This window comes from Mobula birostris, chromosome 1 (genome assembly GCF_030028105.1).
Source record: "Mobula birostris isolate sMobBir1 chromosome 1, sMobBir1.hap1, whole genome shotgun sequence".
Taxonomy (NCBI): Eukaryota; Metazoa; Chordata; class Chondrichthyes; order Myliobatiformes; family Myliobatidae; genus Mobula; species Mobula birostris.
The window spans coordinates 211,358,627-211,374,776 of record NC_092370.1 but is presented as its reverse complement, the minus strand read 5'-3'; the positions used below and the strand labels follow the sequence as shown (position 1 = coordinate 211,374,776).

The 16,150-nt window shown below is 43.5% G+C and overlaps 1 protein-coding gene across 2 annotated transcripts in view; it reads left to right on the top strand.

Annotated features, from left to right (window-relative positions):
- The first annotated feature begins 4,474 nt into the window (after nucleotides 1-4,474).
- Nucleotides 4,475-16,150, top strand: part of LOC140204248 (kelch domain-containing protein 1-like) — a 110,816-nt gene continuing 99,140 nt past the window's right edge. The window contains exon 1 of one of the 2 annotated variants that reach the window (XM_072270807.1): nucleotides 4,475-4,907. In XM_072270807.1, coding sequence (XP_072126908.1) covers nucleotides 4,812-4,907 — 96 coding nt within the window. In that variant the 5' untranslated portion in view covers nucleotides 4,475-4,811. The remainder of the gene's footprint in view (nucleotides 4,908-16,150) is intronic. The other variant, XM_072270815.1, reaches the window with a different exon arrangement.

Here is a 16,150-nt window from a genome sequence, read left to right as displayed (position 1 = left end):
GCAAGCTAGCAAATAATATCAAAGTGGATAGTAAAAGCTTTTTCAAGTATGTAAAAAATAAAAGGGAATTGAAAGTTGATATAGGAGCGCTAGAAAATGAGGCAGGAGAAATAATAACAGGGGACAAGGAGATGGCTGATGAACTAAATGAGTATTTTGCTTAAGTCTTCACTGTGGAAGACACCAACAGTATGCCTGATGTTGTAGTGTGTGAAGGAAGAGACGTGGGTGCAATTACTATTACAAGAGAGAAGGTGCGCAAAAAGCTGAAAGACTTAAAGGTACATAAGACACCTGGACCAGAGGAACTGCACCCCAGGGTTCTGAAAGGGGTAGCGTTAGAGATTGTGGTGGCATTAGAAATGATCTTTCAAAACAATCACTGGACTCTGGCATGGTGCCAGAAGACTGGAAAATTGCAAATGTTACTCTACTCTTTAAGAAAGGAGGAAGGCAGCAGAAAGGAAATTATAGACCAGTTAGCCTGACCTCAGTGGTTGAGAAGATGTTAGAGTCAATTGTTTTGGATGAGGTGATGGAGCGCTTGGTGACACAGGACAAGATAGCACAAAGTCAGCATGGTTTCCTTCAGGGAAAATCTTGCCTGACGAACCTGTTCGAATTCTTTGAGGAGATTACAAGTAGTTTAGATAAAGGGGATACAATGGATGTTGTATATTTGGACTTACAGAAGGCCTTTGACATGGTGCCGCACATGAGGCTGCTTACCAAGTGAAGAATCCATGGGATTACAGGACAGTTACTAACAAGGTTAAAGCATTGGCTGATTGGTAGGAGGCAGCAAGTGGGAATAAAAGGATCCTTTTCTGGTTGGCTGCCAGTGACTGGTGGTTTTCTGCAGGGATTGGTGTTGGGACCACTTCTTTTTATTTTCAAAGTAAATGATCTAGATGATGGAATAAATGGATTTATTGGCCAGTTTACAGATGATATGAAGATTGGTGGATGGGCAGGTAGTGTTGAGGAAACAGGTAGGATGCAGAAGAACTGAGACAGATTAGGAGAATGGGCAAGAAAGTGGCAAATGAAATACGATGTTGGAAAATGCATGATCATGCACTTTGGTAGTAGAAATAAAAGTGCAGACTATTTTCTAAATGGGGAGAAAATCCAGAAATCTGAGATGCAGAGGGACTTGGGAGTCCTTGTGCAGAACACCCTGAAGGTTAACTTGCAGGTGAGTCAGTGGTGAGGAAGTCAATTGCCAGTTTAGCATTCATTTCAAGAGGTCTAGAATACAAGAGCAAGGATGTGATGCTGAGGCTTTATAAGGCACTGGTGAGGCCTCACCTTGAGTATAGTGAACAGTTTTAGACTCCTCATCTTGGAAGAGATGTGCTGGCACTGGAGAGGGTCCAGAGGAGGTTCACAAGGATGATTCCAGGAACAAAAGGGTTATCATAGTCATAGTCATAGTCATACTTTATTGATCCCAAGGGAAATTGGTTTTCATTACAGTTGCACCATAAATAATTAAATAGTAATATGTAAATTATGCCAGGAAATGTCCAGGACGAGCCCATCATACGAGTAATCAAGGGGATATTGCTTTGTGGATCCAGAACTGGCTTGCCCACAGAAGGCAAGGAGTGGTTGTAGATGGGTCATATTCTGCATGGAGGCCGGTCACCAGTGGTATGCCTCAGGGATCTGTTCTGGGACCCTGACTCTTTATGATTTTTATAAATGACCTGGATGAGGAAGTGGAGGGATGGGTTAGTAAATTTGCTGTTGACACAAAGGTTGATGGTGTTGTGGATAGTGTGGAGGGCTGTCAGAGGTTACAGCAGGACATTTATAGGATGCAAAACTGGACTGAGAAGTGGCAGATGGAGTTCAACCCAGATAAGTTTGAGGTGGTTCATTTTGGTAAGTCAGATATGATGGCAGAATATAGTATTAATGGTAAGATGCTTGGCAGTATGGAGGATCAGAGGGATCTTGGGGTCCCTGTCCATAGGACACTCAAAGCTGCTACGCAGGTTGACTCTGTGGTTAGGAAGGCATTCGGTGTATTGGCTTTCATCAATCATGGGATTGAGTTTAAGAGCCGAAAGGTAATGTTGCAGCTATATAGGACCCTGGTCAGACCCCACTTGGAGTACTGTGCTCAACTCTGGTCGCCTCACTATAGAAAGGACGTGGAAACCATAGAAAGGGTGCAGAGGAGATTTACAAGGATGTTGCCTGGATTGGGGAGCATGCTTTATGAGAATAGGTTGAGTGAACTCGGCCTTTTCTCCTTGGAGCGATGCAGGATGAGAGGTGACCTGATAGAGGTGTACAAGATAATGAGAGGCATTGATCGTGTGGATAGTCAGAGGCTTTTCCCCAGGTCTGAAGTGGCCAGCACAAGAGGGCATAGTTTTAAGGTGTTTGGAAGTAGGTACAGAGGAGATGTCAGGGTTAAGTATATTTATGCAGAGTGGTGAGTGTGTGAAATGGGCTGCCAGTGGCAGTGGTGGAGGCGGAAATGATAGGGTCTTTTAAGAGACTCCTGGATGGCTACATGGAGCTTAGAAAAATAAAGGGTTATGGGTAAAGCCTAGATAGTTCTAAGGCAGGGACTTGTTTGGCACAGCTTTGTGAGTCGAAGGGCCTGTATTGTGCTGTATCTTTTCTATGTTTCTATGAACGTTTGATGGCTCTGTGTCTGTACTCACTGGAAGTCAGAAGGATGAGGGGGATCTCACTGAAACCTTTCGAATGTTAAAAGGCCTAGACAGAGTAGATGTGGACAGGATGTTTCCCATGGTGGGAGAGTCTAGGACAAGAGGACATAGCCTCAGGATAGGGGGGAGCCCTTTCAAAACAGAGATGCAGAGAAATTTCTTTAGCCAAAGTGTGGGTGAATTTGCGGAATTTGTTGCCACATGCAGCTGTGGAGGCCGGGTCATTGGGTGTATCAAAGGCAGAGGTTGATAGGTTCTTGATTGGGCATGGCATCAAAGGTTACGGGGAGAAGGCCGGGATCTGGGATTGAGAAGAACAAAAAAGGATCAGCAATGATTGAATGGCAGAGCAGACTCAATGGGCCAGATGGCCTAATTCTGCTCCTACGTCTTATGGTCTGATGGTAAAACGTGGTGTGTGAGTCTTCATGCTCCTGTACCTCCTCCCTGATTATAGTAATGAGAGGAGGTCGTGTCCCGGATGGTGAATGTTCTTAATGATGGTGCCACCTTCTTAAGGCACTGGCTTTTTGGAGATGTCCCCAATGGTGGGGAGGCTTGTGCCTGTGATAAAGCTGAATTCACAATTAAAAGTCAAAGACCTTTCATCAGAACTGGGAAAGTGAGAAAGTGGCTTTTTAAAAGTTGCAAACACGACTAGGAAGGGATGCATGAGACGAAAGGAAAACCACTGGGATGAGGCCAGAGTTGTCCAGGCAATTCAAATAGAAAGAAAACAGAATCTGGCACAGTTTGTGGAGACAGAAAAACAGAGTTAACTTTATCAGTGGACAACCTTGCAGCAGAACTGACTGTTGTCAAACAAATAGGGAAAATGAATTGCCCAAAATTATGGAATTTGATATCAAGTCTCATTGTAAGATGAGACCCTATTCCTTAAGATCAATGAAGGATAATTAGGACGGAGTGGGATAGGGAATTGAAGTGGCAGGTATTTGAAAGCCCAGGGTTGCCCCTACGGACTGAATATAGATATACCACACTGCAGTCATCAAATCTGCATTTCCTTTCTCCAAAGATGAGAAAACCACATTGTGAGGACCAAGCAACACACATCAAAGTTGCTGGTGAACGCAGCAGGCCAGGCAGCATCTCTAGGAAGAGGTACAGTCGATGTTTCAGGCTGAGCCCCTTAGTCAGGACTGGTCAGGAAACGTCGACTGTACCTCTTCCTAGAGATGCCGCCTGGCCTGCTGCGTTCACCAGCAACTTTTATGCGTGTTGCTTGAATTTCCAGCATCTGCACAATTCCTCGTGTTTGTGAGGACCAAGCATAGTTCAGTTGTTTGAGAGAAATGCATGGGAGTAACTCTCGACTGGAAGGAGTATTTAGGTTCATGGACGGTGGGGAGAGGAAGAAATCAAATAACGGGTCTTGCATCTCCTGTCAAAGCAGGAAAGACGGGGAGTGGTTGCTGGTGATGGAAGAACAGACCAGGGAGTTGAGAAAGGAATGGCCCATTCAGAAGACTGAATGGGAGAGGCGGGAAAGGTGAACCATGTGTTGGAATCTCGTTGAAGATGTAGGAAGTTAGAAAGGATGGTCTGCTGGAATGTAGGGGTTGGTAGGATTGGCAATGAAACATAGGTGCAGGCTTGCAAGCCGATTGGCGGGATTTTGGGGAGATATTGTTATGGGGTAGATTATTGACAAGTGGATTATTGAGGCCGCGGTCCTGAGCACAAACACGTAGTCTCTCTGTCGTTAAATAATTTACAGATCAAGGAAAGGTATAACGAAACAGAAGGCGAAACGGGACTAAAGGATGAAGAGGTAGTTTCTATCTACCGATGGACTTGTGTTGCTAAAAAGAACATTGAGAACTACTTTCATACTTTTAAATACATGCATACTACGTAACTAAGAATAATACGACAAAGTTGTAACTAGAGAAAAGCGGTAAGTCTGCTGGATCGTTTACTCATTAATCGGCACTGCGCACAAGGACGCCGCCGACGTGAAGTTGAGCCCGAACCCGTCAGCGGCTGCCGCTGTGCTTGGAGTCCTTTCGCTCTCCGTAGCGGCTCTTCCGGCTGTCGTCGGGTATTGTTCGCATCGGGAAGGTGAGGTGAATTCCTGGGAGTCGCCGAGCGAGAATGGCAGAGGCCAACATGAACTGGGTGGCGGAGGAGAGGAGCGGCCACTGTGCTGTTTTGGACGGATGCTACCTGTATGTTTGGGGTGGCTATGTGGTAAGTTGTCAGCTGTGGCCTCCCACTCCCTATCCGGGAATGTAAACATAGCCTGGTTCTGACATTACAGTACTGTAATGTCACATAGTGTGCACCTGTCCTCAGCGCCAGCGACTTCTGGGCAACTTGCTGAATACTTAGCTACTTTAACTGAGAACTGAGGGAAGCAGACGGTTTCATGTCGTTAGTAATATTGACAGGCAAACTAATAATATGCAGAACAGAAGAAAAGAAGTGACATTTAGAAATAAGGAGTCTTGAAGTTAAGATGTAAGGCACCAAAAGAATGGGAAAATTAGTCAGGAATCCAAGAGTAAGAAAGTCATATTTAAAATGTTTATTTTTCAGTGAGAGTCTTCTGATAGTTTTTGCATAATGGGAGCATCCGTTGGATTCTGTATTTGAAGAAATTAGGAGGAAACAACTAAGAGTTGTCTGAAACGATTAAACCAGGGGTCTTCAACCTTTTTTGCACTGCGAACCGGCCGACCGGGGGGTGGGGTTGCCAACGGACAAGAGTAGCAGTCAACACACATCAAAGTTGCTGGTGAATGCAGCAGGCCAGGCAGCATCTCTAGGAAGAGGTACAGTCGACGTTTCAGGCCGAGACTCTTCGTCAGGACTACGAAGGGTCTCGGCCTGAAACGTCGACTGCACCTCTTCCTACAGATGCTGCCTGGCCTGCTGCGTTCATCAGCAACTTTGATGTGTGTTGCTTGAATTTCCAGCATCTGCAGAATTCCTGTTGTAAGAGTAGCAGTCAAATGCGTTTCCCCAAAAAGACTACAATGACCACGAAGCCTTGCGCGTGTACCAGTGCGCATGCGCATCGTGATTTGCCGATTCCTCCCACCAGCCAATCCTTTTTGGCGATTCTGTTCGGGGGGTGCGTGTTAATCACTACTGGAATATAGGCGATAATGGGTGATACACTCAATTTTGTTTCTAAACGAATTTAATATTAAACACACAGCACATATTTTCCTCGCATGAATATAGTGATAAGTCAATTATCAGGGGAGCTTGAAGTAAGTGTTGAACAAACTTCCAGTAGAAATGGTAGAGGCAGGTTCGATATTATCATTTAAAGTTAAATTGGATAGGTATATGGACAGGAAAGGAATGGAGGGTTATGGGCTGAGTGCAGGTCGGTGGGACGAGGTGAGAGTAGCGTTCGGAACGGACTAGAAGGGCCGAGATCGCCTGTTTCCGTGCTGTAATTGTTATACGGTCACTTATAAGTCAATAGCATCATAACATTTTTAGTAACATTTGGATATTAAACACACAGCACATATTTTCCCCGTATAAATATATAAAATCATTGCAACACACCAATATCGCTGAATCAGTGGGAACCCTGGGCTTGTTTTCCTGTAACAAGGCGGTCCTATTGAGGGGTGGTGGGAGACAGCGATACTCGAATGGGTTCCTTATGTCCAGTCTATTCCACAGTTTAGTTTTCGTTGCATTCATTGCAGAAAACTCCGCTTCGCAGAAAAATGTTGGAAATGAAAGCAACGTTTTCAGTGCTTTCGTGGCTATCTCAGGATATTTAGAAACACACATCAAAGTTGCTGGTGAACGCAGCAGGCCAGGCAGCATCTCTAGGAAGAGCTACAGTCGACGTTTCAGGCCGAGACTAGTCCTGACGAAGGGTCTCGGCCTGAAACGTCGACTGTACCTCTTCCTAGAGATGCTGCCTGGCCTGCTGCGTCCACCAGCAACTTTGATGTGTGTTGCTTGAATTTCCAGCATCTGCAGAATTCCTGCTGTTTCGGGATATTTAGCCTTGACTTTGATCCAAAATGCTGACAGAGATGTTATGTCAAACATACTATTCAGCCCGTCATCATTTGCAAGTTCGAGGAGTTGATCTTCTTCCCGCGCTGAAATGGATGACGCGTGGGTCATCGTCTCGCATGCGTAATGGCTGATCAGTGGCCGTGACAGGGAATGAGGAAAGGTGCAGCTGACGCTTATCGCCAAATCATATCGTTTCCTCTGTGGCCCGGTGGTTGGGGACCGCTGGATTAAACAACATATTTTAAAATGTGAAACAAGAACTCTGACCTTGCTCTTACCTAACACATTACATTTAATCTAACACATTCACTTATTTTAACTTATTTATCCTTGCTTTTTAAATCTTATTTATCCTGAAGCCTTTTCATATCCTTCTTCCTGTTTTGTATAACGGGGGAAATATGACAGTCATCAAAGATTGTGAATAACTTATCTATAACCCTCAATGCTCCCAGCCAACCAACTTAAGTAAAGACACGATTTTTACTCAAATTCCATGTGCTCTGCTATATTTGATAATGGCTCCTGTGTCAGCCATTAACCAATCTAAGCACAGCAACATCCATTTGTTCCCTTATTTGCTCTACTAGGCGTAGTTTTAAATAGTGGATTAGTAAAATTTATTTTCTTCATGTAAATGCATGCTGGCTGCTTAATTTTTTTATCTCTGGGCATTTTGTTATTATGACCTTCATAATAGATTCTCAGACATCCCACCTCTCCTTGGAGTTCCGGGAGTCTCCCGCATATCGATAGCGGCTCCCTGATGCCCGCAAATTATATACAATATCCTGGAAATCGATTATTTAGAGAGGGAGAGGGGAAACAAAGAAAGAAAATGAATGAATCCTGCTTGATCTCTCTTTCTGCTAAGTAGACCTATCAGTTTTCTCTGTGGGCGGGCTTTACAGTCAACCTCTCTCTCTCTTCCATATTCCATCAGTTCAGTTACTGTCATCTGTAATGACGCTGAAATCATCCGGACAACTGTTGGTGATGAAGTACAAAAGCCTGGCGAAGAAATTCCCAAGGCTGATGGTGACAACCTGACTACGCGAGGCTGTCCTATACGGGCGGGGCGCGTCAGCGTCTTAAAGGGGATTAGAGCGGGGTTTAAATTGGAATGAAATTCCAAAATTGTCCGCTAAGACATCTTTAAAAACGCGCTCACAGCAAGCAAGTTCTTCCGGGTTTTTTTCCTGAAACACTTCCACTTACAGGTACATCGAAGCCCGCAATGGGCTGGGTTTAAGTGTAGCCGTTCTCAGAAGAAAAACCGATTTTAATAAATACCCAGCCCACACCGAGGTCTCGTCATTAGAACAGCGAACTGTTTACCAGTGCTGCGCACTTTATATGCAATTTGAATTACACTTTATTAAATAATATGGTAATATATTGTTTTATGTGGTGTGCGTGATATATGTATTGTGGCTACACCGTGGTCCGGACAGAGGTTGTTTCGTTTGTGGACAATCAGCCAGATGACAATAAACTTGAACTTGAAGATACAGAACTTCTAAACCACTCATTTAAAATCCCCCATTTCGATGTAAGAAAGTAAGTTCTGATCCCGACTATTGCAGGCAATGTGTGTGTGTGACTACGGACGTATATGCGATCGGACATTGTCTAAATGGACGTTAAGCGACGCACATCTGTAATAAGGATACACCTTAAGCTTTTATTTCTTTTAGGGACCACAACATACTAGGGAGGCTAAGCATAGGGAAGGCTGCACAAGTATTTCACAGTTCTTTTCAGCAGAAAACCAAAGTCTGACAGAGAAAGTCACTAGAGCTGAGGTGTACTTTACATCTTTCATCGTTGAGCATAACCTGCCATTCCAGGCGTGTAAGCACAGAGGCAAGCTATTCAGGAAAATGTTTCCTGATTCAGAAATAGCAAAAAACTATGCCTGCTCATCAACCAAGACAGCAGCTATTGTGAACATGCACATTAAGACAGAATTCAGAAGTCAGCTATCTCACAAAACACTTGTGAATCTGATGTCTTGCAAAATTAACAGCTTCATTGACACAGACTGCTATGAGGTTGCGATCTCCCTGAAATGAGTTTTTGCAGGGTGGGATGTCTGGATTCTGCCATTTTCTCAGGACTGGTAGCTAGGTTGGTGGTTTACTGTCATTCCTTTCTTCATCTCCCCACCCTATTTCTTTAATAGGGTTATATTTTCCCTCTTTTAATCTGCAGGAACCATCTGAGAATATATGGGAATTATAAAATTTTGAAAGATGATAATCATTGCATCCACTATTGATATAGCTTGAGATATATGAACTTTTAGTACAGTGTAACCAATGTATAACCAAGTTTCCTTCATTTCTGGTTCTTTCTCATTCTTCCTTGGTATTTCTGGTAGTTTTTTCTTTTTCTGAAAGGTAAACAAAGTATTTATTTAATTTCTTTGCTGTTTCATTACAACCCTTTACATTTTCTTGCCTCTATCACAGCCATGCATTTGGCATTACTGGTCTTTTGTTTTATGCATTACAGAAGTTCTTGCAGTCACCTTTCCCCCTTTTTTCATGTGTCTTGCCAGTTTATTCTCTTATTCTAATTTTCCTTTATTAATTTCTTGGCCCTACTTTGCTGAGTTCAAAAACAGCCCCATTCCTCAGGCCTACTGCTACTTTCAGCAATTTTATAAGCCATGTATTTCCTTGGGAACAAATATTGCTAAATTTAACTTATTTTTAACTTGACAGGAATTAACCATTGTGTTACATCTATTGTTTTATCTGCAAGTCACTAAGTTTTCCCTATTTAGAAAAGTAACATGGCATTCTTAGCACTCATAAATGGCAAGCCCAGTACTTAATGTCCATGATAATCATCCTTGAAGATGATTGTCATTGGTGTGTTGAACCAATGCAATTCTGAGGACAAAGGTATTATGGACATTGCCTTGAAAAAGTATTCAGCCCCTGCAACAATTTTCACATTTTACTGTCTCATTTTCTAAATTTAAAATATATTGAAATAATATTTTTGAGTGAATATACAAAAGATTGTGCATCATGTCAAATCAAAAGAAAAATTCCAAAACCTGACAACAATTTACTAAAAATTAAAAACCAAAGTGGTGAGACTGGAAAAAGTATTCATCCCCTTTGTAATTACTGTACTAACTTTTCTCAGGTGCAATATGCTGGACAGTATTACCTTACAAAATCACCCAACTTGTTGGTGTAGAAAATTGGAGGCTTGTCTATTTTCAATGAATGCATAAGAATAAATGTCCTATCTCTCTGTAAAGTCCAACAATATGGTAGATTTTTGACAGGCCAAACCAAAATGAAGACAAAAGAGCACAAATCTGGGAAAGGGTACAGGATCATCTCAAAGGCACTGAACATACCTCGGAGCTCAGTGCAGTCTGTCGTGAAAAAGTGGAAAAAATATGAAGCTACAGTCACGCTGCCTAGGCCAGGCCACCCCTCAAAACTTAGTCAATGGAGAAGAATGACATTTGAAAGAGAGGCTACAATGACCCCAACAGTCACTCTGAGTGAGCTGCAGATGTCAGTGGCTGCAACTGGAGATGAAGTTCATGGCTCCACAATCTCTGTAAGACCTTGCACAGAAAGAGCATTTATGGAAGAGTGGTAAGGAAGTAGCTCCCTGGTTTAAAGAAAAGCATACCCTTACCCATGAAGTCTTAGGACCTGCTGTAAAGAAATGGTGAGACTAAAGTGGAACTTTTTGGCCTCAATGCTAAGCAGTACGTGTGACGTAAATCTAATACTGCACATCAGGTAACACCACCCCTACTGTAAAATGTGGTGGAGGTAGCATATTGCTATGGGGATGCTTGTCAGCAGCAGGGACTTGAAATCTGGTCGGGGTTGATGGGAAGATGAATGCTGCTAAATACAGGGAGATGCTGGATATAAACCTGCTGGCCTCTGCCAGGAAGCTTTAACTGGGGAGGAAGTTCATCTTTCAGCAGAACAAACCAAAGCACACTGTCAGCAACCACAGAGTAGCTTCAAATGAAGAAAGATGATGTCCTTGAGTGTCCCAGTCAGAGTCCTGATCTGAACCCAATTGAACATCTCTGGCAAGATTTCAAGATTGCTGTCCACCATCACTCCCCAACTAATCTGGCACAGCTCGAGCAATTTTGCAAAGAAGGAATGGGCAATCCTGCTCCATCATGTTGTCCAGAACTTATAAAGACTTATCCAAAAAGACTACTTCTGTAATAGCTGCAGGAGGTAGTTCAAGTAAGTGCTGAGCAGAGGAGGATGAATACCTTTGAACTGCTGACATTTCAGTTTTTGAATTTCTAGTTTTTCAATTTTCCCTGTTTTTTTTGGGCTGTACTCTGGGTGGTGGGGGGAGGGGGTGTGGAAGGAGAATGTGATTCACAAATAAAAATTCTCAGTTAAATTGATCAAAATCCCTGGTTTAATACCCATTTATGTGAACAAAGGGTTGTGGGGCTGAATACTTTTTCGAAGTAAATTTATTATCGAAGTACATTTATGTCACCGTATACCATCCTGAGGTTCATTTTCTTGCAGCATACTCAGTAAATCCATAATCATCACAATCAATGAAAGACTACATCAACTAGAGTATTCAACCAGTATGCAGAAGACAACAAATTGTACACATACAAAAAGAAAGAAATAATAAATAAATAAGCAATACATATCAAAAACATAAGATGAAGAGTCATTGAAAGTCAGTCCATATATTTGTGGGAATATTTCAATGATAAGGCAAGTGAAGTTGAGTGGTTATCCCTTTGGTTCAAGATCCTGATGGTTGAGGGGCGGTAACTGTTACCGAATCTGGTGGTGCGAGTCCTGAGGCTTCTGTACCACCTTCCTGATGATGGTAGCGTGAAGAGAGCATGTCCTGGGTGGTGGTGGGGAGGGGGGGAAGATAAAAGGTGCTGCCTTCCTGTGACAGCATATCATGTAGATGTGCTCAATGGTGGGGAGGGCTTTACCTGCGATGGGCTGGGCCATATCCACTACTTTTATCAGATTTTCTGTTCAAGGGCACTGGTATTTCCATGCCAGGCTATGATGCAGCCAATCAGTATACTCTCCTCTACACATCTACAGAAGCTTGTCAAAGTTTTGGTTGTCTTGCTGAATCTGTGCTCACTTCTAAGGAAGTAGAGGCACTGCCGTGATTTCTTCATAATTGCACTTGTGTGTTGGGCCAGGAGAGGTCCTCCAAAATGTTAACATCGAGGAATTTAATGTTGCTGACCCTCTCCAACTTTGATCTTCTGAGGACTAGCTCATGGACCTCTGGTTTCCTTCTCCTTGGTCTTGCAACATTGAGAAAGGGGTTGTTGTTATGGCACCACTTAGCCAGATTTTCAATCTCCATCGTGTGGCTGATTCATCACCACCTTTGAGGTTTCAGCCTACAATAGTACATATTCAAGTTACCATCTTTGATTCGGCTGACTAGTGGTGTCGTGAGCATACTTGAATGTGTCATTGGAGCTGTGCTTAGCCACACAGTCATATGTGTACAACAGGGGCTAAGCACACAGCCTTGCAGTGCACCTGTGCTGATAGCGATTGTAGAGAAAATGCTATTGCCAATCTGAACTGACTAGTGTCTGCAAGTGAGGAAATCGAGGATCCAATTGCACAAGGAAGTGATGAGGCCAAGGTCTTGGAGTTGTGGTCAATAAGGAACATCCTTATGTTTGTATCTTTGTTGATCAGATGTTCTAGGGTTGAGTGAAGAGCCAACGAGAAGGCATCTGCTATGGACCTGTTGCTCCAGTTTTCAAATTGGAGCAGATCCAAACTGCTTCTCAGGTGGCAGATGATATGTTTCATCTCCAACCTCTCAAAACACTTCATCACTGTGGGTGTAAGTGCTACTGGATGATAGTCACAGAGGCAGGTTACCAAGTTTTTCTCAGGCACTGATATAATTGAAGCCGGCTAGAAGCAGGTGGGTACCTCAGACTGCCAAAGTGAGAGGTTAAAGATCTCAGTGAACACTCTTGCCAGTTGATCAGCACAGGATTTTAGTACTTGGCCAGGTACTCCATCTGGGCTGAATGCTTTTTGTGGTTTCACCCTCCTGAAGGCTGCTCACACATCAGCTTCAGAGACTGAAATCACAGGATCATCAGAGGCTTTGGGAGCATGTGATGGTTCCTGCATGTTTTGACAGTCAAAGTGAGTACAGATGGCATTGAGCTCATTCGAAATCAAAGTCCTGTTGTCACCAGTGTTGCTTGATTTAACTTTTTACGCAGCACAATCCACAGACTCAGAGCAATCCTGTATCTCCTCCTCTGCTTCCACAGCACCTTTTTGTTGTCCTAATCTCCGGAGTGTTGTTCTTTAGCCTCTGCCTGTATCCAGGTAGGAGAAGGGCAGCCAAGTGATCCGATTTACTGAAATGTGGCCTGGACATGGAACAGTAGGTACTCCTTACCTTAGCATAACAATGGTCTAGAGTGTGGGGACCTTTGGTGCTACAGGTTATATAGGGAAGGTACGTCGCATTTCTCCGGTTAGTGGACGATTTCCCACCACGCCTCTCTGACGTAGTGGGGAACCACGTACGAGGCAAGTTACAGCAGTGGTTTGCCATTACCTTCTGTTGGGTGAGTTTCCAAAGAGATCACCAGCTCGTAACCCAGCACGGATGGAAAGCGTGCAGGGGAGCTGACCGGATTTGAACTCAGGACCTTTTGTCCTGAAGTCCGGCACTGTTGCCATTACGCCACCAGCCAGGTCATCACAGGTTTATACTGATGATAATTAGGCAGGGTTTTCTTCAAGTCTAGTTGAAGTCCCTGACTATAATTTGAAATGCATTAGGATGGATTGTATCTTGTTTGGCAATGGCATCGTGCAATATCTTAAGCATTTGATTATAGTCAGCCACTGGTGGTATGTTACCTGTGGTCAGGATTATGGGGAGAGCTCCCTAGATAAACAGAATGGACTGCATTTGATCATTAGGTGTTCAAGGTCGGGGCAACATGAGTTTATCAAAACTGCCACATTGGAGCACCACCGAGAGTCTTATCGTGAAACACACACCCCTTCCTTTACATAGACATAGACATAGAAAATAGGTGCAGGAGTAGGCCATTCGGCCCTTCAAGCCTGCACTGCCATTCAGTACGATCATGGCTGATTATCCAACTCAGAACCCTGTACCAGCCTTCCCCCCATACTCCCTGATCCCTTTAGCCACAAGGGCCATATTACCTTTTCTTAATCAGTAGTTTGGCTCATTCGGTAAGTCAAGAAGCCTTCTGGTTTGATCGCTGGGGGAGGAGAAGATGGCGACGCAACGCAGCGTGCGCGGCCGCTCTTAAATGATATCGTATTTGTTAAATAGGGGCCGTGCACAATCCTGATTTGATGGAGACAGACGTGAGAAGCACAGAGGAACATCTGGAGAAACTTCTGAAATGCCCGCTTTGCTGCCGCTGCTACCGTGCGATCGAGAATCTCCAGAGGGGAAGCCCCAAATCCTCGGCTTTGCCTATTGCCTGTTGCCGGGGCCGGGGTCGAAGCACTTGGCAAGGATGGTGCTCGGTGTCGGAGGGCTGGTTGGAGGCTCGAAGTTTTCGGACGGACTCAAGAGTCGGCAGTGGTCGGGTGTTTCCAGGGTGCTGCATTGGCAAGTTTGCGGCGCTGGAAGTTCATGGCAGGGAGAGTTTTTCTTCCTTCTACCATCTGTGTGAGATGATTGGACTTTCGAGAGACTTTGAGACTTTTATTTTACCGTGCCCATGGTCTGTTCTTATCAAATTACGGTATTGCTTTGCACTATTGTAACTATATGTGGTTTTTGTCAGTTTTTCAGTCTTGTTTGTCTTGTGTTTCTGTAATATCATTCTAGAGGAACATTGTATAATTTCTTAATGCATGCATTACTAAGTGACAATAAAAGAGGACTGCGTGTCCTCATAATCTGGTGTGCTGGAAGAAAGCCACATCTCACACATAGAACACACCAATATCTCATTTCTCTCTGATACAGCAGTCTTTCCCTCAATTCCTGAATTTTGTTCTCCGATGACTTTACATTTGCTAACAAGATGCTGGGTAGAGGGGGCCTCATCTCTCTGTGTTTCAGCCTGGTTTGGAGTCACCAGCCCTCCTGCCTCACTTCCAGTCGTGGCAATGGCAATGTAAGGCACTGTAATAAGATAGTCTTGGAATTTGAGTCTGCAGTTAAGTGAAGGTGGTTTGTAGCTGTAAGTGGAATTTGCAGTGTTGATTTTCTCTGTGCCCTCTGTCCTTACAGATGGTATAGTTTGTGGACTAAGAAGAGATTATTGAAGAAACCTTGCCAGATTGATGCAGTGTATTTTTTTTCAGATAGTATTGCAGCCATAGGGTGGAGGTTGTGAATTTTCAGGGTTCAGAATAGGATCTCTTTGGTTGGGCTTTTTCTGAATGATATTTTTGTTTGGGGGGAAAATAATTTTTTTATCATCCCATGGCAGTCACTTTGAGACTGGATGCATGGCATTGAAGTTCTACTTGTCCATGAAGAAACCAACAAGGACAGCCTGCTTTTCAATCAGCCCAAGGTCTTTGTGCTTCTTTGAAAGTTCTCATAATGAGTCATTCTGTCAAATAGCTTTGATAGTCTACTTGGGAACCATCTATCAGGATCCACTCTTGCCCAAAAGTCCTTCAGACGTATTCTGTAAAGACTATTGTTTGACTGGTCAAAGTGTTTTCCTGTGCAGTTTTCTACAGTGGACAAGTCACTGTCCAACTGAATGGAACATCGCATGGCAATATGGTCCCATCCATCTGTTGTGGACTTGGAAAATCACTTGCCCAACTTCGTTATCAACACAAACTAAAACTTAAGTCTCCTAATTCACAGAAGGAGAGGGAGGCCTATTCAGCTTACTAATATACCGTACCTGCTTCTTGCTTGTTTGAACAAAATACTTTATACATATTTAGAGATAAGCTGCAGCATCTTCACCAATGCACTGGCATTTAATTATTAATTCTTGACCAATCTAAGACAAGACAGTGCATGATTAATGGTTGCTTCTTCCCTACACAATTTCATGTGCCTTACAGAACTGTGCCTCTGCTTGGAGTCTGGTGCAGTCACAATGACAGTATGCCTTTGTTGAGATAAGGCCTTTGATGTATGAGGCTCATTATATTCAATTATCACATTCCTTGAGGGGCCTTCTTATCTGCTCAAACCAGGTCTGACTGACTTAGTGGAGTAAAAGAACACTTTTCATCTTGCTCATAAGAGATTCTGCAGATTCCAGAAATCTTGAACAACACATAAAATGCTGCAGGAAGTTGACATGTCAAGCAGCATCTATGGAAGGAAATAAACCATTGATGTTTATTCCCCTTCATAAATGCTGCTTGACCTCCAGCAACTTTGTGTTTCTTTGTCTTACACTGTATTTTATA